Below are 25,719 nucleotides of genomic sequence, written 5' to 3' on the forward strand. Positions count from 1 at the left end.
TGGCCCCACTTCCCATTTCCTCCCCTCCCCAACCTCACCCTTGCCCCTGACACCCACCATTTTATGAGACCAATACCCCTTCTCCATACCACTCTTCCTGTGGGCTCTTGGCCTAGAGTCACAGAAAGGTTCTGTGATGTGGGTCATGGGCACTCCATAGCCACACTGCTGGTGACCGCCAAGCCCAGCCTCAGGAAGGGAGCCAAGCCGGCTCTCAGCTCCGAGGACAGGGTGTCATGTCCCCTGAAGATGCCAGCATGCCACCTGAGCCTTCGTAGGCCAGCCAGGCACCCAGAATTCAGCGTCATGAATTCACAGCCATTTTCCCTGAACTACTTTGGTGTCCCTGTGGGCATTCAAGCAAGGACTGTCCCTGCCTCATTACTTGAGGATCATTTTTACTGACCCTTCAGGGGGGGTCTTAGCCCCTCACCTTGGAACAGTTTCTTCAAGGAGGTTCATCTTCAGAAGCCTTGTGCCCCAGAATTGTTTTAGAATTGAGAGAAGAGGTGAGAGAGGACTTGGGGAATACAGTCAGACGTCAGTATTGTCATGCAGAAACACACTTGTTCATTCTGAAGAATGAGACCGCCCTCTCAGAAGAAAGGCTTCCGTATTTAGTGTCCTTGCATAGATTTATGTGTGATGTTTATACATGAGAGAAATACAGTGCTGGCTTCTCCTGGGGCTTGTGTGCAAGGGGACCCTCTCAGCGCATACAGAGCCCACTGGGGGGTGTGTGTGTGTGTGTGTGTGTGTGTATGTATGTCTGTGTTTCTGCTGTATCGTAGCAAATACCAGGAAGATGCCCTAACATAAATTAAATGCTTTCCTACATGTATTCTCTCAAGGTCAACTTAGGACAGCATTTTTTTTTTTACAGAGATAATCAGATAACACATAATCCACTCCACTTGACACATTAGCAAAAAAAAAAATGCCAATGGACAGATGTATGAATTGATTTCACAGTCAAAATCAAGGGCTGTCTAATGGCTAAATGTAAATCTGAATTCTTTCCCACTTTTGCCTTAAATAGAGTCCCTTTTTCCTCTGTTACCCACATGCAAAGTGGGTGTTAATTGGGTAAGACAAATTTGGGCAAAATGCTTTTTTCCTCCAAAAATGAGACTGAGCTGTGCAAAATATTTCCTAGATGGGACAAAATGATCCTCTTAGTATTAATATGTTAGTTATTTGGATGTCCAGGTTCCCCACAGGGCATATAACAACTGTGTGTGCACGTGTACACACACACACGCACACACTCTTATACCCCACACCTCAGGCTCTCTGATTCTAAACAACCACCCTAATCTTAATCCTTTAAATGTGATTATTATTATTATCATTATTATTACTTTAGGTAATTCTGGGAATTCTACTTCCTCCTTCAATTCTCAGCTTGGAGTTCAAGAACAAAGACGACATGCCCTACATGTCTCAGGCCCAGGAAATCCACCTCCAAGAGAAGGAGGCAGAAGAACCAGAGAAGCCCACAAAGGAAAAAGAGGAAGAGGACATGGAGCTCACAGTAAGAAAACACTGCACAGTTATTCCCTGTGGGCAGAATTCCTAATCCACTTGTCCCACCGATATGCTCAAGATTCAGTAACTCCTTGGGTCAGACATCTGTTCCCAGCCTTCCACCAGGTTTAATCATGGAGTGCTTTCATTTCAGTATTGAGACCAGGGTATTGGAAAAGTGTAAATAACATGACCATAGGATCCACCCATATGTGAAATCTTGCAGCCAGCTAGTGGTGCAGGACAAACCAATGAAATTCTAAAGCAAGACACTCTACATTTTCCAAACAAGCAAAGCCTTTTGAAAAACCAGATGATGTGTCTGTCTCAGTACACAGAGAAGGAAAGGGAATCCATGATTTGAGAGCAGCCGGCTTCACTGAGCTGGTACTGTTCTGCGGATCAGAAGCTAAGCCTGTATCTGTCTTCAGGGTCAGGCTCGCAATTACAGCACTAATTGAATTTTGAGGTTTGTATGCAAAGCTTTTATTAGCTCTTCCTGGTGTAATTATAGAGCATAGAAGCTTTGTTCTGCAGAGGGAAGGGGGCAGCTGGACATGGGACAGCTTCTTGCAACCCCCGCCTGAGCAGCGTGACTGCCACTGGCTCATATGCAGAGGCTAAAAATATCACATGCTGTTAAAGGGACAAACAAGGCTTCATAGCTTGGAAGTCATCAAGCAACAGCTCCATAAGGACTTTCTCAATATGCCTCACCCTCCCTCACCACCCCCGCCAATGACCGTTGCTGTAGTGACCCAGAAGAAGCTATAAGGGGTGAAATAAAAAATCAGTTTTGCTCAGGTGACAAAAGGCCTTTGCATTATTATCCTAGGAGGACAGCAGTGTGAATTGTTTCTACTGCAGGTAAACAATATTTCCTTCCAGTAGGCTTTTCCTAAAGATCTATTTGCAGACACAATCCCTGACTTACTGAATGAAAGGCCAACTTTTGTTTCAGTTTGAGGATTTGTATAAAAATCTGTGGAGGAGTCGGCTCAGCTCTGTAACAGATGATGGTCTTCCCTAACAATCTCACCATAATTTTGTCCTCTGAATAGAATATAATAGTTTGATCATTAGAAGAAAATTGGCAATAGTAATACTGAATCTTTATTGAATATTTCAGCTGAACATGTGCTCTGAAGCCAGAATCCTGCCCCATCACCTACTTGTTGTGTGACCTTGGGCACAATTTTATAACCTCAAACATAGGAACAATAATGTTGTCTACCTCACAAGTAGTTGTCTAGTGTAAAAAGTGTGCCTGTAAACTACTTATATTGGAGACTGGCACACTGTGAACTAATACTGCTTTAACAGTGCTAAGTGCTTTACACATACTTACTAATGGAATCCTCACAAAAGTCCCACAAGATAGGCACTATTATTATCCCCATTTTATTTATTTATTTATTTTTAGAGACAGGATCTCACTCTGTCACCCAGGCTGGAGTAAAATGGTGTGATTATAGCTCATTGTGACCTCAAATTTCTGGACTCAAGGGAACCTCCCACCTCAGCCTCCCAAGTAGCTGGGAATGCAGGGGCACACCACAATACCTGGCCTTTTTTTTTTTAAGAGATTGCCCAGGCTAATCTTGAACTCCTGGTTTCAAGCAGTCCTCTAGCCTTGGCCTCCCATAGTGCTGGGATTACAGGCTTGAGCCACCACCCCAGCCCTAATCCCCATTTTACAAATGAGGAAGCTGACACTCATAAAGGTTAAATTGCTCAAGGATACCCAGCCTGTTCATGGCAAAGCTAAGATTGGAACCCAGGCATATAGACTCCATCAGCCACACTTTTAGACAATAGGTTAAGGGTGAGAGAGAATGTCTCTCTAGTCTCAAGCGTGGTCAGCTGATTTGGTCCACCATGTAGCAGAAGGAATCCAAAAGTGATGAATGAGCCTCCAAAGTCAAGTGTGGCACAGTCCTGACATCAGCACACATCCTAGGAAGACATCCAGAAACTGAATCAGCATTCTCTCTGGTTGGGTCTCAAGCAAGAAAGCAAAGGGAGGTAGCTTCCCCCGCTCAGCCTAGAGCTTTGAGAATCTGATCCTTCAAGAAGCCACCATAAAAGATGCATCTCTAGACTAAGAGCAAAGTTTAGTAACAAGACAGTAGACCCTGGCATCGTTTACTAAGAGCCCAGTAGAAGGCTCTGCAAGAGCATTGCTGCCCGAGCTGCTTCTCCACAGGCAGAAACAGCAGGGAGAAGCAAAGAAGGAAAGGACATGTGGCCTGGCAAACTCAGGGCTGGACAGCAGTTGTCTGTAAAGTGGACCCTTCCCTTGACTCTGATGGCAAATTCTGTCACTGCTCGGGCACTGGTCAGTGGACAGAACTTGGACAGAACTGCAGAGTGCAGCTCATTGGCACCTCCCCTCCTTTTATGGGATTGATATTTGAGCTTCTGTGTTAAACCAGTATATCCTCTCTTGGAATGGGACATTTTCCTTTGGCCCTTCCAAAACAATACACGAAAATATCAACCTCAATTCACTCCATTTTTGTAGCTTTTAGTCGTTTAGTTTACCTCAAAAGAACTTTCTCAGCCTTGACATCTGTGTCTAGCCAGCATAGATTCTCAAATCATGCTGTGCAGTTTTGTCTATATTTGACCCTGTTTGATTCTGCTTTAAGGAATGTCAAAGGAAATGTCTGAATACAGAGAAAAGACATCAACAAAATCACAAGTTAAGCTGCTTAGGCTGGAATTAATGAAATGTCAAAAATGCTTTACTTAAACCCATGAAAGACAAGCCTTTTACAAATGCATTCATGCTGGAATATATCTGAATAATAAAAGCAAAACAGGTTTTTGTTTTTGTTTTGAATGCAGTGCTGGATAAATGTCTCCACTTTGCCTAATAAAGTCCCCACAAGTCCACAGACCCAGGGCATGTCTATAGCTCTGTTGGGAAAGTCACCATCCCTCAGAAGTTACCCCAAAATGCCACTCTCCAAGATGCCTAAAAACCTTCTGGCTATTTTTACTCTCATCTCATTGTGTCCCCAAACAGCATTAGATTCTCAAGCATATAAATAAGCAGAACAGAGGCATGATAATTATGTTACATAAATTATAGACAGCCAAATGTCATGTAACCTCAGAGTTTCTTGAGGTCAATGATCAGTATTTGTAGAACTCTATCACAGTCTAGTGTGCCATGTCCATCAGAAAGATTTACTCTACTCATTGATGAAAATACACACTTCAATAAGTCTTAGTATGGAATCTAACTAACTTTATTAACTCAAGGGACTTTTCCAGCCAGAGTCCACAAAGGAATGGAAGTTACCTTCTCCAGAAATCCTATTGGTTACAAGTCAATCATTTGTGATTATTACATAGTTGAGTAAAGTGGATATTTGAGATAATGAACCAAGTAGTTGAAACTAATATTTGTATACTTTAGGTAAAGTGGTTTTAAGCCAGAATTATCTAGGATTGTCTCTATTCTCAACTTCAAAACTAATGCATTGTTCCTATAATGAGCTCTCTCAACTTTAAGCTCGTTTCCCAGTACTCTGTCTTGCCCCAAATCCTTGTCAGTCCTGAGCAGTTATAAAGTCTTACCCTGTCTTCATATGTAATAAAAATCTCCAAACTTGGTGAAACTAGCTTTGTGTTAGACCAGTACTGAAGAATTAAAGTCAAGAAATTATGCTGTTATAGATTCTAATAACACTTTTTTGTTCTAGTGAGTGAGTGATCTCAACTAGATCATTTTAATCAAGAGTGTCCAAGAAGGTCTCAGTTCACTTTAAAGCCTAGCTAGTGTCTACTGAGCACTTATTAAGTGCCAGATGCTACCTGACTTGTAGGCCAACCCTATAGTGAGTACTTTATTACCCTCATTTTGCAGTTAAAGAAACTAAGTCTCAGAGTGGTTAAAAACCTTTCCTGTGGTGCCACCAATTTGAAGCGTCTGAGATAGGATTCAGTCTCCCGTCTGAGTGACCCAGGGCCTAGAACTCTTTCTCAGTTAAATCATTATAGTTGTCACTGCTACTGTTGTCATGAATGAAAAGGAAATGATTCTGTTCTCAAGGAAATTTCCAGCAGCTTGGAGATGAGGACCTCTCCAGGTCAGGCCTGAATGGAATCCTTCTCCTAGTCCCACGTAGTTGCAGAGGAAGGCAGTGTTCACAGGAACTGCCATAAAACCAGTACCAGCAGTAATTCAGGATTTACAGTGTTTAAAATCAGGGAACCAAGGCACATGCCTAAGGGTCAGGGAGATGTCCCTAACTGTATTAGTCCTGTTTTCACACGGCCATAAAGATACCACCTGAGACTGGGTAATTTATAAACAAAAGAGGTTTGGCACTGCAGATAATTTACCTCTTGGGTATTCACAACGTTTGGATAAATTAGGTATGCTGGTCCAATTTACCTTTGACTTAAGGGTCATTATCACTTGAAGAGACAGAATTTGAATTGAGATCTAGCCTGTTTCATGATATATAGAAAGAGAGCAGGTGGGGAGGAAGAATAGATTCCTGAAGCCTGGCCTTCCCGGGCTACACTCTTTCTTCCTCTCTGGACTCTGAGTATCGTCTATAACCCACATCTTCTAGAAGTCCCAGGGTGGAAGAGAAGAGAATGATCAAGAAATATACCCAAGGCCTTCCATCTCAGGCAAAGGGTATTCACAGATTGTACGTGTAGTGCAAATGCGCTCTTAGGAAAGGAACAACCTCTAAATCTCTGGGGCCTTGGGTTCTTAGGTTCTATGAGCATCGTTTCCTCATCTGTAAAGTGAGCACATTGAACAACATGCTCTCCAGAGCCCTGTCATCATGGTATCGATTCTCTTCCAACGTAGGCAATGTTGGGACGAAACAACGGGGAGTCCTCCAGGAAGAAGGATGAAGAGGAAGTTCAGAGCAGGCACCGGTTAATCCCCCTCGGCAGAAAAATCTATGAATTCTACAATGCACCCATCGTGAAGTTCTGGTTCTACACGGTAAGCACATTTCCTTTTCTCCTTCCTAGTGGATGGCCACAAGGAGCCAACGTCCATTTCTCATGCATCTGTGTGGTTTTCTCTGCAAGTCGTAAGTGCCGCACACACGAGAGTGAAAAGTTCTGTGACCTTGCTTTTTCAATAGCTTTGCAAGATTTGTGGCGTTTGTTAGGCAGCTTTCACAGGCCACATTTTGCCTCCTCTCAGAAAATAAAGGAAATGGTGGAGGTGAGTACTAACAGAAATAGAGGTGAGATGAGAATGAGTCTTGCCTAGCAGGAAAGTAGATGTTCTTTTCCGAAATACTTCCTTGTTTTGAATGGATGAGGGCTAGATCACACTTGCCCATTCTAGATGCCAGTCCTGGATTTGGGGGTACTTTTGGTGGGTCAGGAGTGAGGAGAGTGTGGAAGTAACACCACTAAAGAAGGTAGTGTGTGTATGCGTGTGTGTGTGCGCGCATGTAACTACTCCCAGTCTGCTAGTGTCATCAAACACCCTTTCTTGTTCCAACACAATTAACAATATGCAAACCACAGCAGCAAAAACTACTCAAAGGCAACCTACAATCATGGCAAATATTGTTTAGTATGCACATCCTGTAAATATTTTCTGCCTACAAAAGGGTGGATTGTCCCTGAAATGACCTCCTGATATGGTAGAAATGGTTCAATTATTGGTTCTCTACTTCTACTGTTCAGTGATTTTTTTTTTTTAAGATGAGCTTTTGGCCCAGGTCACCTCTGATTCTTTCCAGCCACGGTGGAATTGTGCCAGATGAAGGATAGTGCCATCTGTATTTTTAGCCCTTTCCACAACCAGCTGGGTAGCAGTCATTTGAGTCAGCAACAGGATAATCTGAATCTGAGGCCAAAATGACTCAAATGACCAGATGAGGTGCTTTTCATGTGGTCCTGTGTGCTAACACTTAACATTGACTTTAGAGCTGGGTTTCTCTACTTCAGTGCTATTGACATTTAGGGCAGGATAATTCTTCATTGTGGGGGGCTGTCCCCAACAGGTAGCATGTTTTACAGCATCCCTGGCCTCTACTCAGTGGCAACTTTTCATCCCCCAAGTATGACAATCAAAATGTCTCCAGACATTGCTAAATGTCCCCTTGTGGGATAAAATTGCCACCATTCGGAACCTACCACTTTAAAGTGTAGTCTTGCGAAAAGATAGGATATTATCGAAATATAAATATTAGATGTTTTCAGTGAAGTAAAAATTCAAATTTATCAATGTTAGGAAAAGAGAAAAATTCTTTCCCCCCAAAAATAACTGAGGCATACAAAAATCATTTCTATTCATATATTTTATACAGCTCTATATTATTTTTAACCTTGCAGAAAACAGCTTAGTGGTGACAAGCGTGGACTTTGGAATCAATCAGACAGCCTGGGTGGGAATCCCATCTGCACCTCTTACCGTGTGCCCTCAAACAACTTAATTTCCCCTTCTGTCCACAGTTTTCTTAAGATGCCAATAATAGTAGTTCCGATTTTATAGGATTTAATGAAGATTAAATGTGTTAAAACATATAAAGCACTTAGAACAGTCCCTTGACATATAAGGGCAATGTAACTGTGACTATTGTTTCTTCTAGGCTATTCACATTGCACAGCAATAGATAATCAGTGTTGTGTTCATACATCCACTCAACAAAAATATCTTTTATTGAGCACCTACTAAGTTTGAGGCAATGTTCTAGGTACTATTTAAGTACTCTCTGTAATCCTAACAACTATTTTATCAAGATAATATTTATTTATTTAGGAGACGACAAGGTCTTACTCTGTCACCCAGGCTGGAGTGCAGTGGTGCGATCTTGGCTCACTGCAACCTCCATCGCCTGGATTCAAGTGATTCTCATGTCTCAGCCTCCCGAGTAGCTGGGATTACAGGTGTTCACCACCACACCTGGCTAATTAATTTTTGTATTTTTAGTAGAGATGGGGTTTTGCCACGTTGGCCAGGCTGGTCTTCAACTGCTGGCCGCAAGCTATGGGCCTGCCTCGGCCTCCCAAAGTGCTGGGATTACAGGCAATAGCCACTGCGCCCAGCCCAAGATAATATTTTTGCAGCTATTTGACACCCAGGTCTGTCCTTCCTTTTATATTATGATACCCCAACTGTTAGCCTAGAACAGGGCCTGGCAAACTACAGCTGTTGGGCCAAATTCAAACCGTGGCCTATGATTGTGGCCTGCGAACTGAGAATGGTTTTTACATTTTTAAAGTTTTGAAATAAAATTTGAAAAGGAATACTTAAAACACATATTCAAATTTTAATGTCCATAAATAATTGGAACACAGGCAGACTCTTGATTTCTGTTAAAAGAAAAACTTGAGCCGATAAATTTAAAGGAGTTTAATTGAGCAATGAACGATTCATGAATTGGGCAGTCTTCCAAGCCAGAGTAGGCTCAGAGACTCTGGCAGGGCCACGTGGTGGAAGATTCATGGACAGAAAAAGGGAAGTGGCATACAGAAAACGGAAGTGAGGTACAGAAACAGCTGGATTGGTTACAGCTCAGCGTTTGCCTTATTTGAACACAGTTTGCGCAGTTGGCTACATTTGATTGACCGGAACTCAGTGATGATTGATTGGTCTTGTTACACCTTCATTTGTTATAGTTCACAATGTACAGAGAAAACATTAGGCCGAACTTAAAATATGTAAGGAGGCAGCTTTAGGCTAAACCTCATTTACCATTAGCAATAGGCTGACTGCTTTTGTGCTACCACATCAAGTTGATGAGTAGTGAGAGACAGAGAGAGACTATCGGGTCTACAAAGCCTTAAAAGTTAACCAGTTGGCCATTTACAGAAAAAGTTCACAGACTCCTGAGAGCAGAAATCAGTAGAAATAATAGTATCAGTATCTCTAAAACATCCATGATGACAAGGGTGTTTTGTTAGAAATGAAAATTTCTAGCCCCATCACAGACCCATGGAATCCAGTCTTCAGGAAGGAGCCTAAGAGGCTGTGTTAGTTTAACCAGCTTCCCAGGCGAATCTTATGATTAGAGACACTTGAGACACGCTACTTTGCTTATGTCACTGGCAGCTTGTTGGGAGGCTGCCTCTTTGGGGTGGGGAGGGCTGTGTGTCCAGCACCCTTCTGCGTGGCTGACTGGGTTCACCTCAACAAACCTATCAGACTGGATCCCCCAGATCTGTTCAATTGTGTTTACATGATTCTCCAAAATTCATCTTCACATATTGACAAAGCCCAGGCCTTGAGGAAGTGACTGGAAATGAGGTATGCCAGTCTTTTGAATCACCAGACATGCTTAACAATACAATTCAATTTCAGATTGAAGGTCCCATGTGCTTTGGGCTGTGTTTTCTCTGTAAGAGTATTTCTCACCAGATTTCCAAAAATGGTCTCTCCTACTCTCCCAAGTTTCTGAAAGGTAGGACACACTTCATTTCCATATAACCTCACTTCTGCATCGTAGCAAGTTTCTCTAGGAGCAGGTTGGGTCCTCTTCTGGTCCAAGAAGAAAGGAGGCAGGGGTCCAACTGGCTCCTAGACCCTGCTTGGGTTGAGAGCCTATTTCAGGTATCCATCTGGAGAGGGTTCAAATTCGAGGTGTGAAGTGGCTGCAGGTCAGAGGACACAGTGCGTGCTCTGAGTTTCTCTAGTAGTGACCAACTCTATCCTCTACAAGACCATGTGCCCCTCTGCTCTCCAGAGGCAGTAGAAAAAGGCCCAGGAAGAAGTGAGGAAGAGCAAAGCCCCACCAGGGATCCATAGCAAACTGTGGCAGGCTTTAGTGCTTGTGTTTGATAGCTTAAGAAGCATGAATCTTAGTTAATGGAAAATGCACAGAAAGAATATATGTTAATAAAATACAAATTCTTAGAGTTCTCCCACTGACTTAAATAAGACTCATAGGTTCAAAAGCTTGGAAATTCTACATACAGGTTGTTAAAGCTTACAGAATATATATATATATATACACACACACACACATAAAGCATGTCATGTCAAGATAATCTACAGCAAGGCTGCATGAATGTTGGTGAGTTCTATGATAGGCTGCTTCCAGGACAGCAGCCAGTCCTCTGTTGTGCCATCTAAACATAAGACCCTATTTTCAGAAGTCTGTATTTTGAGAGTTGTCCCAAAATATTATATTATAGCTTGACTATGGGAAAAGTTCATTATAGAGTAACTGTGATGTAAAAAACAGGCAGGGGCTAAAAATGATGAAAGTGGAGGAAATATAACCAATAATGAGGGCAATTTAAAAAAAAGAGAGAGGTGTGAACAGTTAATTGGGGATCATTGGGGATCAAAGGGAAGTAAGGACTAAGGGAAGAGGAGACAAAAAGAATAACAGAAGCATCTTGAAAAAAAAAAGAGGTGGATATTAGCCAGCATTTATTGTGTGTTGAGAGATACAGACAGACAGACAGATATATAGATCCCCAGTCATTATAAAGGCCCTATAAGGAAAGTGGAAGTGATCCCCATGTTACAGAATGGAGGCCCAGGCAGGTTAACCTTACAAAAGATGATACATCTAGGAAGTATATGAGCTGAGATTTAAATCCAAGCTTCACTGATATCTATGCCTACCTTCCTTCCACTGAACACATTAGACTTGTATTCAGAGGACGGATGTAGGTTCAAGGAGTTACTTAAGTATTAGAATAGGTTCAAGGAGTTACTTAAGTATTAAAATGCAGAGGTTCTGGAAGAATGCGCATGTCACTGGGCCTACATATGACGAGAAGATAATGTTTTGGAATGTATTGCAATGATTTGGGCAAAATGATAAAACCAGGGCAGTTAACAATATTCATTTCGGCTACAAGTGATGGAATTTGACCCAACTAAGAGAAGGAAGCAACAAGGAGAAAGAAAGATTTCAAGTCAGAAGGAGGCTGAGAGTATATTTTAGAGTTCTAACCACTGAAGTCCTTTTTTTGTTTTTTGCAGTCTGTACTCACAGGACTACAGAATTAATGCCAGTGTATAATAATGGTAAACGGAAACCATATGAACCAAGTTCCATTTTGAACTGATTTTTAAACAGCGTCCTACACAACTTTAAGTAAACTCTTTCAGGAGAAGTTTTCATGATTTGCCAATGCTCCTGAAGATGTGGAGGGATAGGAACCTAGGCATAGGTTGAAATGATAGGCCCCTGAGGGTGGGGGGTGTGCCAGCACAAACCATGCAGATAGAGAGTGAGCCCAGAAGTCCAGCTCTCATAAGTGATCTTATTTAACTCTGACATACTTCACCCTTTAAGAGATGAGGGACTTTTGTGCAACAGTTGTGTCTGCAAATGTGTCAGTGTAATGGGGTCTCAGCGATGCCTTGGAGTCATATTAAGACTCCATTTAGGCCAGGCGCGGTGGCTCACACCTGTAATCCCAGCACTTTAGGAGGCCGAGGTGGGCAGATCACTTGAGGTCAGGAATTCAAGACCAGCCTGGCCAACATGGTGAAACCTCGGTCTCTACTAAAAATACAAAAATTAGCCGGACGCAGTGGCGGGTGCCTGTAATCCCAGCTACTCCAGAGGCTGAGGCACGAGAATCACTTGAACCCAGGAAGAGGAGGTTTGCAGAGAGCCGAGATGGCACCACTGCACTCCAGCCTGGGCAATAGAGTAAGACTCAGTCTCCAAAAAAAACAAAGGAAGAATCCATTCAGCTGGGCATGGCGGCTCATGCCTATAATCCCAGCACTTTGGGAGGCCAAGATAGGAGGATCTCTTGAGCCCAGGAGTTTGAGATCAGCCTGGCCAAAAAAGTGAGATGCTGTCTCTACTAAAAATACAAAAACTTAGCTGGGTGTGGTGGCACGTGCCTGTTATCCCAGCTACCCAGGAGGCTGGAGTAGGAGAATCACCTGAGCCCAGGAAGTCAATGCTACAATGAGCGGAGATCACAATGCCACTGCACTCCAGCCTGGGCGACAGGAGTGAGACCCTGTCTCAAAACATCAGAGAATTAGCAGAGAAAGCAGCATATCCCCCAGCAAGGCTGCAGCTTCCTCCACCTTCTAAGCTGCCTTCCCAGCTCCAAAGTCATGCAGTACCTCCAGACCCCTCGAGGCCTCAATCCTTTCACCCACACTGTGTCTATTCTTTGCTACACCACTCTGAAGAGTGCAGCAGATTTTAGTTAATAAACTCCCCCTTGGTTCCTGCTCACAGCCCCTGAGGCCCCTGAGGCCCTTAAGGCCAGTGAGCACCTCACTCAACTTGAGGCATTGCCTAAGGAAGGCCCAGCTAGTCTGCCATTTCCCTTAAGGTCAGCCCCTTATGCAAGAGCCACCAGTTTCCCTGCACTTCACTCACCTTGACACAACTGAATCTTCCAGGAACAGTCACCAAACCCTGGGAGTTCTTCCCAGACATCCAGCAATTCAGCCAGTCACAACAGGATTCAACCCCAAGGAGCCAGAGCCTCTTGGAGATTAAACCCCACTCCCGTCCACAAAAGGCCACACAGACCCTTTCCTTTCTATAAATTGTGTTGTCTTTTCTTGTGTTGTTTCAATGAAGCAGACACCAGGAAGGAATATCTTAACTTGAGTAGGGCAGGAAAGTGGTGAAATGAAAACAGGTAAGACCCTCCCCAGGGCACTGACAAGCGAAGCACTTTAAGCCTGGGCTATTTTTATATTGGTTTGACCAATTTACAGGTGTTACATGCGTCTTCCTCTTCCTTTGCTTCTCACAGACACTTATTCTGCCTGGCATTCATGAGGCAAAAATCCACTGTGCTGCCCTAGTTTAAGAACCTAAGGTCCACGCCTGAGCAAGAGCCGCCACTGACAGCCAAGGCTCCCTTTTTAGCCAAGAAAACACAAAAATGGGTAACTGCAAGACAAAATGATGCATCATGACACATAGATTTAAACAAAGCACCAGAGCCCCAGAGATACATGTACAGGTCAAAAGGAAGACTGCATATTATAATCTTTCAAGTATTACTGTCTTTTCTAATTCTTTTGGTAGTTTAGCACCTTCAAGTTCATTTTGTCATAAATTCTGTGTCCTGCTTGCTGACCCTGTTCTGTGCTGCTATGCAGTGGCCTTGGCTGATACTGGGGCTCCTGGGCCTGAACAGCCAGAGCACCGTATTGTATTTCCTTACAGCTGGCGTATATCGGATACCTGATGCTCTTCAACTATATCGTGTTAGTGAAGATGGAACGCTGGCCGTCCACCCAGGAATGGATCGTCATCTCCTATATTTTCACCCTGGGAATAGAAAAGATGAGAGAGGTAACAGCTTTTATAAAAGAAAACGTAAGAGAAAGACAGTGGTTAAGTTCTGTCTGTGGGTGGAAGGGACAGGAAGATGCCTGGGATGCAAATTGAGCTGGAAACTGTTTTCTCTAACGTTACCACAGCTGCTGCTTTGCTCCTCTGACAAACCTGGGGAGGCTTCACAGTGTGGTGCTTATAGGGGTGTAACTCCCTGAGTGCTTAGGATTTGGTCTATTCTCTGCTAACATAGCTTTTGTCCCAAGAAGGCCTCTAGTTGTTTTTGATGCCTCATCCCTATAAACATGACTTTCTAGATTTTGCCACTTTTAACTCCCATTTCACCCCCTTATTCTGGGTGTCTTCGGACACAGCCTGCCAATACCTGTGACTCTCCGGATGTGTTTCGGCTGCTCTAGGAGGAACTCTGCTTTCACTCATTCATTGGATTTATTCTCTGGTTTATTTCTTCTCAACATTCTGCTCGCACCTGCTGGGCACCAACCACTCTGCCAGCAGTAGGGATCACCGAGGTGAACTGAACACAGATCCTTCGGGCTGTGAGTGCAGGGTCCCTCTTTTCTCCCCCCACTTCTATGGCCTAAAAGGAGCCTTCAAAATGCCACCCCTAAATGGTTTATTTGAAATCAGAGCTAACCTCAGGGGCCCATCAGATTCAGAGCTGCTAAAAAGAATGTGATCAAGCGAAAGTCCACAAGAGGGCTCTGCAGCCCCGCTCAAGGTTCACCACACGCTCCTATTTCATCAGGGAAAGCCATTAGGCAGGCAGGCTTAGGAGGTAGTGCTGATTTCTCTGCATTTTTCCTGAAATGACAGTAAGCAGGACAGGCCCTTTCTGGAAGAAATGCTCCCATTCAAGTCCACTGAGTCTTTAAGAGCTCAGAACAACCCTAACTGCTGTACTGCAGTGGGTGGGAAAACACACTGGGCACCATAGGAAAAAAGGACTCCTACAAATCCACAACTTCACTCTTGCCTTCATTACAAAGGCAGGTTAAAAGGCAAGGGTTTCAGCTCTATAATGTTCTCTTCCAGAGAAAAGATGCAGTATCTGTTAGATGCAGTTGTATTGTGATCATAAAAAATGTCTTATCTCTTAAGCCCTTGAGTTTTTAAACTATTTGGGGGATATTTTAACTCCCACTACCATCTCCCCACCCTGAGAACTTGGGAGTGGGTCTGCTAGTCTCATTTTACAAAAGCCTGGACTTAAAAAAAAAAAAAAAAGGAATGCCTTGCCTTGTTCCAGCTAGTCGTCTACACTTCGGTCTTCCCATTCATGGTGGCTTTTCTTCTTGACCAATGTTGTGGATTTCCCATTTGTAAACTGAAAAACAGTAATAAATTTGCTTTGGTCTTTGTGCAGCTCTCTGAGAACTGAGGCCCGCTCCTGCTGGGGCCCTGTGGCTGTGCTGTGCCAGCTGGCGCTCGAGCGATTTAACGCCTAGACGCATATTCCTTCCCCATGATAAGCAGAAAAGGGAAGGACTCGAGCAGGGAGATTGGAGTCTCTCCAGGGACCAGACTGGGAGAAGACAGGGAGCAGTCTGTACTCCACGGACTGTTCTGGCAGAGGCTGCCAAACGGGCAGGCTGCCAGGAGCCTCGAGGCCTGGATATCCATTTCTCCTGAAGAGGCATAGAATAGCAGGGAGGGCAGGCCTTTGGAGGCTGGGGTCAGGAAGGGGTCAACCGAAGATTCCCGCTTCCTGTGGGGAGTGAGGTGATGACCACCTCCGAGTCTGACCTTTTCCTCTGCGGCCCAGTGAGGCGGTGCCCCAACCCATGTCCTGCCCTGAACTCACTGAAGAGTTGCTTGGCGACCAAAGGGTGAGGACCCCACAGGCCATGCCCTTCCTGCCTCCTCACAGTCAGCACGCAGGACCTCCAGGGCTCAGACGCAAGATCCTGGAAATGTGGAAAAGTTTGCATGCTTTGGTGCCTTCCCAGGGATACACAAGGAAGGCTTTGTGGTTTCCCATGATACCCCCATTCCCAGCCCCACATACTTCTGCCTGGAGTCACCAAAGCAAGCCCCGGTAATCACTTAATAGCATGGCACTGTTTGCAGCGTGCGTGGGTAGACGTTATCTCATCTGGATCCTCCCCCTGCCGACAACTGTGAGGTTGATGGCGTGACTATGATGACATCCCACTGCACAGGTCTGGGAACTGAGACTCAGGGTTTAAGCAATTTCCCCGTATCCCACAGCTAGAAAGGACAACTGAGTATGAAACCTGACAGATCCGTCCCTAGACTCACTGCTCTTTCTACTCCCCCACGATGCTCCTCAGGCTCCCACGTTCTAAGACAGGTGCCTAAGGGCTGGTTCGAGAGGTGGAGGAGGCAGGGGGGATTCTTGACTTTCCAATTCTGCTTCACCCCAGACTGTTCTGCTCTCATCTCTTTTTTTTTTTTTAATGTTGGGACTTTACCAAAAAATGCTTCACTATTTAAAAATTATACTACAAACCTCTGTGTTTAGCGGTTTTAGGAAAGTGTGAGCAAAGGGTTGGAAAAGCTCAATGCATTGCCCATCAACCCTCTCTCCCAGCTACATACACGGATTTTTGCTCTGTTAAGATGCAGCCAGAGAGTGAGAAGCCATCAGGACAACACCAGCTGCAGAGAGAGACTGCTGATGACTAGGACAGTGGTTCTCAAACTGTGGCCACCAGCAGGAGCTGGGAACTTGTTAGAAATGTAAATCCTCCACCCCACCCCCCAGCCTCCTGAAGCAGAAACTCCAGACTGAGGGCCCAGCATCTATATTTTACCCAGCCTTCCAGGTGATTCTGATGTGCACTGAAGTTTAGAAACTCTGGGCTAGGGCTTAGGGCAGGACACTGCCTGTGAAAAATAGGGCTCCCAGGTAGCTCCTGGTACCCTGCTCAGCTTCCAAGTCCCAGCACTGACTTACAAAAACCTGTCTTCATTAGTATTTCAGAATTAGGTAAATCATTATAGTGGACATGAGGATTCACACAAAAAGCTGGATATAAACCTGCCTCCAGTCTTTTCTCTCCTCTCCTTTGAGAGGTTCTGAGGTGGGGAAAGGGGTTGGTCATGGTCTGAAGAGATGGAATCCTCAGAGGTAAACACCAGCAATTGAGGAAGGTGGCCCTGGTGCACAGCTGCACTATGTGGGGTTCCCTGGCTTCTCACATCCTGGGGCGGTCTGTGGTGCAGGATGGGTGCAACTTCTGCTGTCCAGCTGTGCATTTTATAGACCCATGCGTGGTAGCCCCCTCTAAATTTAAGGTAAGGCAAGAGTCCCACAAAGGAGTTAGGATATGCAAGGAACTGGAAAATTGCTGTTAGTGCCTACACAACAGTCAGTCTGTTGACAAATATGTATTGAGTTTCTATTATGTAACAGGCCTGGGGTACAAAGGGTCTGCCCTCAGAGTTTCAGTCTAGGAAAGAGAGAAGAATGGATGGATGGATGAATAAATAGATGATTGATTGATTGATTGATAGGCAGACACACATACTCATACACACATACATATGAAAGCATACAGAAGATAATTTCATATAGTGATAAAAACTTCAAAAAACTAAATAGGGTAATGTATTGGAGAGTGACTTGGGGACGTGAAGTCGACTGCAGCTAAAGTAGTCAAAAAAGGCCTTCCTAAAAAGGGGACATTTGATCGGAGACCTTGAAGATGAAGAGGAGCTAAATACAGATCTGGGAGAAGAAAGTGCTGAACAGAAGGAATAAGTAAAAGCATCCTGAATATCGAATAAACTTGTTATGCTTAAGAGATGACCAGTATGGCTGCAGGGTAGAGAATAAGGGAGAATATGGTGGGACGTGAAATGAGGCCACCATAAGGAGTTTGGATTTTTCACTATTTGTAATGGAAGTCATCAGAAAGCTTAAGCATACAATTATGATCATTTGCTTTAGTTTCTGTTGTTGTTGTTCATTTGTCCCATAAGTCTTTTTTTTAATTGAGGTATAATTTATCTATAATTGAACAACTCCTAAGGGTGCAGCTTGATGAGTTTTTACCTATGCATATAACTTGGTAATTGCCAGCCAGATCTTTAAAGATCCAGGCTTTTAAAGATCATTATTTGTGCTGCTCAGAGAATGGGTTGAGGGTAAGTGGGCAATGACGATGATGGGGATACCAGTTAGAAGGCTGCTGCGATCTGCAAGATGTGATGGAGCTTAGAATAGGGAGGCAGCAGTGGAGGTGGTGAGAAGTAGTTGGCTAGGTTGCATTTAGAAATAGAGGTGATAGGACTTGGTGCAGAGGATGTGGGATGTGAAAGAGAAAAATGGAGGAGTCTTCCCAAGTGAACAGCCTGAGGAACTCACTCAATATGGTGGCACTGTTTACTGAGATGAAGGAAGACTTCAGAGATTTGCAGCATACTAGGATTGAATCATTTTATAGCAAAACTCTTATGTGTGTCTTAGAATTTTACCACCGCCCAAAGAATCAAAATTATTGCTTATATGTGCCTTTGGAATATTGCAGCTGAATAATCACCTAAGCTTAGCTCAATTGGACTTTTATAGCATGCAACTATTTAAGTAGATATAGATAGAAAACGCAAGCTACTAACATCAGCCAACAGACCAAGCACTTCCCAACTGGGCTGAAAATAGAGACAGAAACCAGACCTAACCCTGCTCTCCTTCCTGCCTTATAGATTCTGATGTCAGAGCCAGGGAAGTTGCTACAGAAAGTGAAGGTGTGGCTGCAGGAATACTGGAATGTCACGGACCTCATTGCCATCCTTCTGTTTTCTGTCGGAATGATCCTTCGTCTCCAAGACCAGCCCTTCAGGAGTGACGGGAGGGTCATCTACTGCGTGAACATCATTTACTGGTATATCCGTCTCCTAGACATCTTCGGCGTGAACAAGTATTTGGGCCCGTATGTAATGATGATTGGAAAAATGGTAAGCAGGATCTTCTGATTCCATGTTATAAGTTTTCAGAGGAGGAATGGTGATAATAGGTAGAGGGAAACAACTCATTTCGGCCTGCTATCAAAGTCTAAATGAGATGGCCCTAGAGGTGTTTTATTTTATGAATTCCTTTTGAATGTTTGGGGGTTTGACTACATCTGTATACAAAACTGGAGAATTTATCAGTCACTCATTCATTTACTGAAAAATACATAAAGATCATCTATTTTATGCTGGACACTGGACTAGGAGTTGGGTATACAAAGATGTTCTTTCCATGAGATTAAAATTGATGGAAGAGAGAGAGGGAGGGAGGAATTACCACACCATGTGAAAAATGCTGTAATAGAGATGTGTATAAAGTACAACAGAACCATAGAAAAGATAGGTCAGAAAAAGCACACAGAGGTTACATTTTAGCTAGGTGTTGGAGAAGGAATGGGTCTCCACTACAAATTTTTAACAGATTTTTTAAAGATCCTGTGTTTTTAAATAAAGTTCTAGAGAAATGCCTTTCCCTACACAAAGGGAAGAAAAACAATTTATTTGCGCTGAGTTGAGTTGGGTTGAGTTGGGTTTGAATTGACCATTAAGTTCTATCACGCATCATGTGTTTGTTACACTACTGGAAAATGATGTCTGTTAAGAACTAGGTTCCAGAATGATGCTCCTACTTATCAAATTCTTGAAGAAAAAATCCCAAGTAGCAAGCTAATATGCTCCCCTACAAATGGCCAAGGACTTGTTCCAATAGTCCTTGACCACATACCAGTTTCCAGACTTTTTCCATAGAGACTGAACCCTAGGAGAACAGCATCAGTGTGAATCTGGGAGTGCATCAGTAAACAAGCTCCCTCTCAAAACTCACTAGAGGAAGAATCAGAGCCTAAAGCCAGAACTGGGTACTTTTCATCAGTTCTCCCAGTTTTCTAAGTGTGTCCCCTACTTCACCTTTACAAGATACATGTGGAAAAGCTAAGTACATCCGTCCTACCATGACAAACACTTCTTACTGAAAAACCTTTTTCCTGGTCAGACACAGTGGGTCATGCCTGCAATTCCAGCACTTCGGGAGGCTGAGGCAGGCAGATTGCTTGAGCCCAGGAGTCTGAGACCAGCTTGGGCAGCACAGTGAGACACTGATGATACAAAAACTAATGAAAAATTAGGGCCGGGCATGGTGGCTCACGCCTGTAATCCCAGCACTTTGGGAGGCCAAGGTGGGCAGATCACCTGAGGTTGGGAGTTCGAGACCAGCCTGACCAACATGGAGAAACCCTCTCTCTACTAAAAATACAAAATTAGCCGGGCATGGTGGCGTATGCCTATAATCCCAGCTACTTGGGAGGCTGAGGCAGGAGAATCACTTGAACCCGGGAGGCGAGGTTGCAGTGAGCCAAGATCACACCATTGCACTCCAGGCTGGGCAAGAAGAGCTAAACTCCGTCTGAAAGAAAAATTAACAGGGTGTGTGTTGACATGAGCCTGTGATCCCAGCTATCTGGGAGCCTGAGGTGGGAGGGTCACCTGAGCCCAGAGTTCAAGACTGCGGTGAGGTATTTTTTTCTCAAAAACAGAAAAAGAAAAACCTCTTTGCTAATATCTTTCACTTCACTTCCATTGTATGAGCCATTCAAACCAATGATTAGTCAATAGATTTTTTTTTTTTGAGAGTGTTTTACTCTGTCAGCCAGGCTGGAATGCAGTGGTGCCACCTCTGCCTCCCGGGTTCTAGCAATTCTCCTGCCTCAACCTCCCGAGCAGCTGTGACTACAGTCACCCGTCACCACGCCAGGCTAATTTTTTGTTTTTATTAGAGACGAGGTTTCACTAGGTTGGCCAGGCTGGTCTCAAACTCCTGATCTCAAGTGATCCATCCACCTCAGCCTCCCAAAGTGCTGGGATTACAGGTGTGAGCCACCATGCCTGGCTGATGTTCTTTATTATTATTACTTGATATTTACTATATGTATCATTGCTAACTCAATATTTACGGAACAGCTCTGTGTATGTATGTGTGTATGTGTATCTCTACTGAAATGAATCTTAAATAATCACGACTTTTCCTACAAAATCACTGACAAACTCATGCAAAGAGAGGAAGAATTTGAATTCAAAATGAATTAGGTGTAACAAACACATTGAGCAATTTATTTAAACCCCTTTGAGACTTGGTTTACTTGTTTCTAAAGTAGTGATGTATAATAAATGCATATTTTACAGGGTTATTGTTGTAATTATTAGAAATAATACATACTAAATGACCAGCTGTGTCTGGCTCATAGCTGGTGGTTGACAAATTATATCTGTTATCATTATGTTCAAATTGCATTTTTTAAATACAATACAATGAAAGAAAGGAAAAATTGGTGAGTATAGTTATTATGCTGTATTCCTAACCCTACTGTACAGATGGTATTTATAACACCAGCATTGTTTAGGACAAATATCACCAAACTCATTCTAGAGAGAAAAAAAACTTGAATTCATGAGCTTGAGTTACTTACCCAAAATGGAACCCCAGTTCAATTGGGGATTTTTTGACTAGGAAAGAAATGTGTATCTTACTCTATTATACTGCCTGTTATATCATCTTCTTTGCACTTTAACAATGAATTTGAGATTGTGGTGAAAATTCCTGCCTAAAAGCAGAGAGTCTAGATTTAGAGTCAATGGATAGGGCTTAGGAGGTAGGATCTGTGGACCCTCTCTGCAATTTATATATAAAAATGTGTGGGTGTGTGAATTTTCTGGACAGAGGGGACAAGCTTTCATGAGATTCTCAAATGTATTTTCAAGTGGACCCAATGAAAGCAAAGAACTATAATAGCTATAAAATTAGGCCACATTTTCTCAACCTTGACACTGCTGATATTGTGGGCTGTATAATTCCTTATTTTAGGAAGCTGTCCTGTGTGTCATAGGATCTTTAGCAGTATCTACCCAGTGGATGCCAGTAGCATGCACACATGCACGCACACACGCAGTTATGACTACAAAAAAGTCTCCAAACAAACATCTCCACGTGTCCCTCAGGGAATGAAATTGGCCTCTGTTGAGAATTACTGCATTCTGTGATTACATAATCAGATTGGATTTTTTTCTGATTGCTACCTTATTTTATTTTAACAAATAAAATCTGAAAAGACCCAAACAAACCAAATATATTACCCTTTAAAGCCTGGGTAGCATTTATATACTTGGAATAACTAAAGTCATGTTAATGCAGCGAGATTATTTTAAAATCCATGTCTGTCATCTTAATAATGCCATAATTATCCCAGTTTTGACTAGAATGAAACCTTACTCAGGAGTGTGCAAGAGGAATGCACTGCATTTTCTCTACCTTTTAACTTATGAATGACTTCATTTATCAGTCAAGAATAAGTAGAAAATGAGTATATTTGGGGACTTTGCTTCTCTTTCAAGGGGCTTTTAAGATAATCAGTTCAATAATTGATGCACTGATCCAGAAGGCAGATAAAATATGCCTATAGAATTTATCAGTGAGCCAGATGGACTACCAGGGTGGAACTTAAGAAAATGTGCCCAGATGTGTTATACTGAAACCTTCTCAACATTAGGGAGTTCCCATTCAGCACAAAACAGCCAAGTGAGTCCCTGCCCTGTGGTCTAGGGACAGACAGCTGATGAGATTCCTGGACACACAATCATTAGGAGTCATTTTGAAATTGGTACTATGAGTCTTTGCATAATATAAGAAGCCAGTACACCAAATGCCTCACACCATGGAAAGCCTGCATATCCGGAAAGACTCCAATTGATCTGCTGCAGGCCCAGAATCACTTAACAAAATCCTGACTCTTTTCCTCCATATTCCACTTCTCAATGGAATTCTCTAAGCCCAGTACTAAGCTCACTTACATAATTCAGAATAAAAACAATAATAATAGCTATCATTTGCTGTGTGCCAGATACCATGTCAGACATGTCATCATCATACCCCCTCGGAAATAGGTTTTCACATCTGTGTTTAATAATTTAAACAATTGAATAAGAGACTAAGCAAGAGACAATAACAGGATTCAAATTTCTCTCTAACTGACTCCACAACCTGACGTCCTTCCAACTCTAATAATAATAATACATTAACATTTATGGAGAACTTACCACATTGTTTCACATGCCATCTCATTGAATCTTTATAAAATAAATGTGTTATTATTCCTATTTTACAAATAAAATAAAACAAGATTAAGCAGCTTGCCCAAGGCCACCTAGCTACATTTCTTTTTCTTTCCTTTCTTTCTTTTTTTTTAATGTTTAGGAAAGCCTTTGTTTTGTTTTTGTAATTATTTTTACTCATTTTGTGTGAATTTTTTTCCTTGTAGCTATTTTTCACTAGCAAAGTCAAGATGAAAACCCAGGTATTCTGACACCTAAGTACATGTGTTTAACCACTACAGTGTATATATAATATATATTATATGCACATTATATATTATATATACATTATACATTATATATAATGAATATTATAAATGCATATTATATAGATGTATATTATATATTACATTGTATTATATATATGTTATATACTCTCCTCTGTAGAACACAACAGAAAGATATTTACAAGATTAGGACAGGATCAGCTCTCTTAATATTGAACCAACTGGACAATTTGGCTTTAAAAAGAGGAGGCCAGCCCCAGTTCTCACTACTAATGCTCTATTTCTGCACTGCACTCTATCAGATTTTGGTATTTGAATGAAAGCTAAGACTTCTTTGAAATATATGAAGCTAAGTGTTTGGGAAGAATGTGTCTTCTCTTTGATTGTTTTGACCCTTTGGATAGATAGCACAATCAATCTGAACAAAAACAATCCTTAGAAATTAAATTAGAACAGTTTCTGTATTTACTGGCTGAGTTTCCTTGGGTCAAACTAGCTTCTAAATCTCATGAGCACAAACCCTCTCCCAACCCATCTTTAATCAATGTAAATAAACACAACATGAAGGACCCATGTGTGCTTTTTCATTGATAGAACTTTCTGTAAATAAATGATGAAAGAATTTTACAAAATAAGAGAGAGGATGAAAAACAGACCCATATTTCCTATAAAACTGTTTCGACACAGCTGGCTTGCTCACTTTAAAAGAGTTCTGAGACCATTAAACTATAGAAGAAATAACTAATTAGCATGCAACTTTAAAAACTATTTAAAAATATGAATGGATGTCAGATTTTAAGATATTCCTGTTTGGTTTTGAAGTCATACAATACTTGTGAGATGCATTTTGAAGTTGCTTTGAAACTTGATTAGACTCCAGTGTCCTAAGGCGTACAAGGAAGGCTATAATGTTTGAATTCCAATAACAGAGACTCCTTTAAAATAAAATCATGGCCAGGCACAGTGGCTCACACCTGTAATCCCAGCACTTTGGGAGGCTGAGGTGGGTGGCTCACGAGTTCAGGAGTTCAAGACCAGTCTGGCCAAGATGGTGAAACCCCGTCTCTATTAAAAATACAAAAAAATTAGCCGGGCATGGTGGTGCACACCTGAAATCCCAGCTACTCAGGAGGCTGAGGCAGACAATTGCCTAAACCCAGGAGGCAGAGGTTGCAGTGAACCGAGATTGCTCCACTGCACTCTAGCCTCGGTGACAGAGCGAGACTCCATCTCAAAAATAATAATAAAATAAAAAAATAAAATAAAATTGTAAAACTAATTTGAAGGCTCCATTGTCATTGAAAAAATTAGCATTAGGCTTTTTTTTGTGGATGGGCATCCCTTCAGGAAGTATGATAGCTAAGAGAAAGTCTTTTGTATTCTGTGTTTTGATGCAAGCGATAGAAATCAATCTCCACCTAGCTTAAGCCTAGAAGGGATATATTGACTTACGAAGGGCATAATGAAACTGGCCTTAGGGGCTACTGCAAGCAGGGACCCAACCACTGTCAAGATTTGCTCTCTTTCTCTTGCAAATGGGCTTCATTTACTCTGATCAGTTTCACTGGCGGAGAACTCAGCGTCAGATACAAATAACAATGAACTCACCCCATTACAGAGACACAAGGAACTTCTTTCTCCCAGCTTCAGTCAAAAACAAACAACGCCAAGCCAATACAAGGATTCTGGTTGGCCTGTCTTGGTCACATCCCTGCCTTCTATCACTCTTGCCGGGGCTAGTATCATATTTAACGTAGCCTGGAAAACACACCTACCTTGTGGCCATACTGGGTAGAAACTGTTTATAAAAGGAGGAGATAATGGGTTCTGGCCAGAAAAAAATCAATAGTTATTGCATCCTCATCTATTTAATATTTTGAGTGATAAAAGGAAAATAATTTGGCATATAAGAAACAGATCCCAAATAACATACATCATGGAAAGAAGGAAGAATGAGGAACAAGAGATAACATTACATTGGAGAGCAGCCCGGAGGATTTTATAAACATGTCAGGATGAAAATCCATCATTTCTACAGCAGGTACAGGTCTGAGTCATTAGGGTGCATGATTCTAATGCCCAAGAAAACACCCTCCATAGCTAACAGGATACTCTGCAGGAGAAGTATACAAACAGCTGTTTTCTCTGAGAGACTGATTGGTGGTAGAATACTATGCAGTGGGGTGGGGCCACAAGAATAAGAATATAATGGATATTTGGTTTATCCTAGCTTTGTTTATAGGCAGTTTTTTGTTGTTGCTTTGTTTTGTTTTTGAGCTTTCCAATTATTCATTAGCCTTTCAGAACTTAGAAAGGAGGTTTACAGCATTGCAGTTGCTCTTGAAATAGTTCAACTCTCCCAATTCCAGTTTCTCTAAGAAGAAAGAGACCCAAAGAGGACACTTGCCTCCCCCAGGAGCAGAGAAAAAGTTAGCACCTGATTCACATAGAGGCCTAAGCTTCCATTTATATGACTCCTATGCCTAGCCTTGACTCGGTCCCACAGACAGCAATGAGAAACGAAGAGCCTTCATTTGTGTGTGCACTTTTAAAAATGTTTTTTGAGTCACTGATAGAATTCTGTGGACACTGGCTTCAATAGA

At 42.5% G+C, this 25,719-nt stretch overlaps 1 protein-coding gene across 16 annotated transcripts in view; it reads left to right on the top strand.

Moving 5' to 3' along the window:
- Nucleotides 1–25,719, top strand: part of TRPM3 (transient receptor potential cation channel subfamily M member 3) — a 920,678-nt gene that overhangs the window by 830,094 nt on the left and 64,865 nt on the right. For all 16 annotated transcript variants that reach the window (XM_030810005.1, XM_030810016.1, XM_030810007.1 and 13 more), the window contains 4 exons: nt 1,367–1,534; nt 6,368–6,508; nt 13,641–13,769; nt 18,444–18,695. In XM_030810005.1, the coding sequence (XP_030665865.1) occupies nt 1,367–1,534; nt 6,368–6,508; nt 13,641–13,769; nt 18,444–18,695 (690 nt within the window). The remainder of the gene's footprint in view (nt 1–1,366; nt 1,535–6,367; nt 6,509–13,640; nt 13,770–18,443; nt 18,696–25,719) is intronic.

Source organism: Nomascus leucogenys, chromosome 1a (assembly GCF_006542625.1).
Source record: "Nomascus leucogenys isolate Asia chromosome 1a, Asia_NLE_v1, whole genome shotgun sequence".
NCBI lineage: Eukaryota > Metazoa > Chordata > Mammalia > Primates > Hylobatidae > Nomascus > Nomascus leucogenys.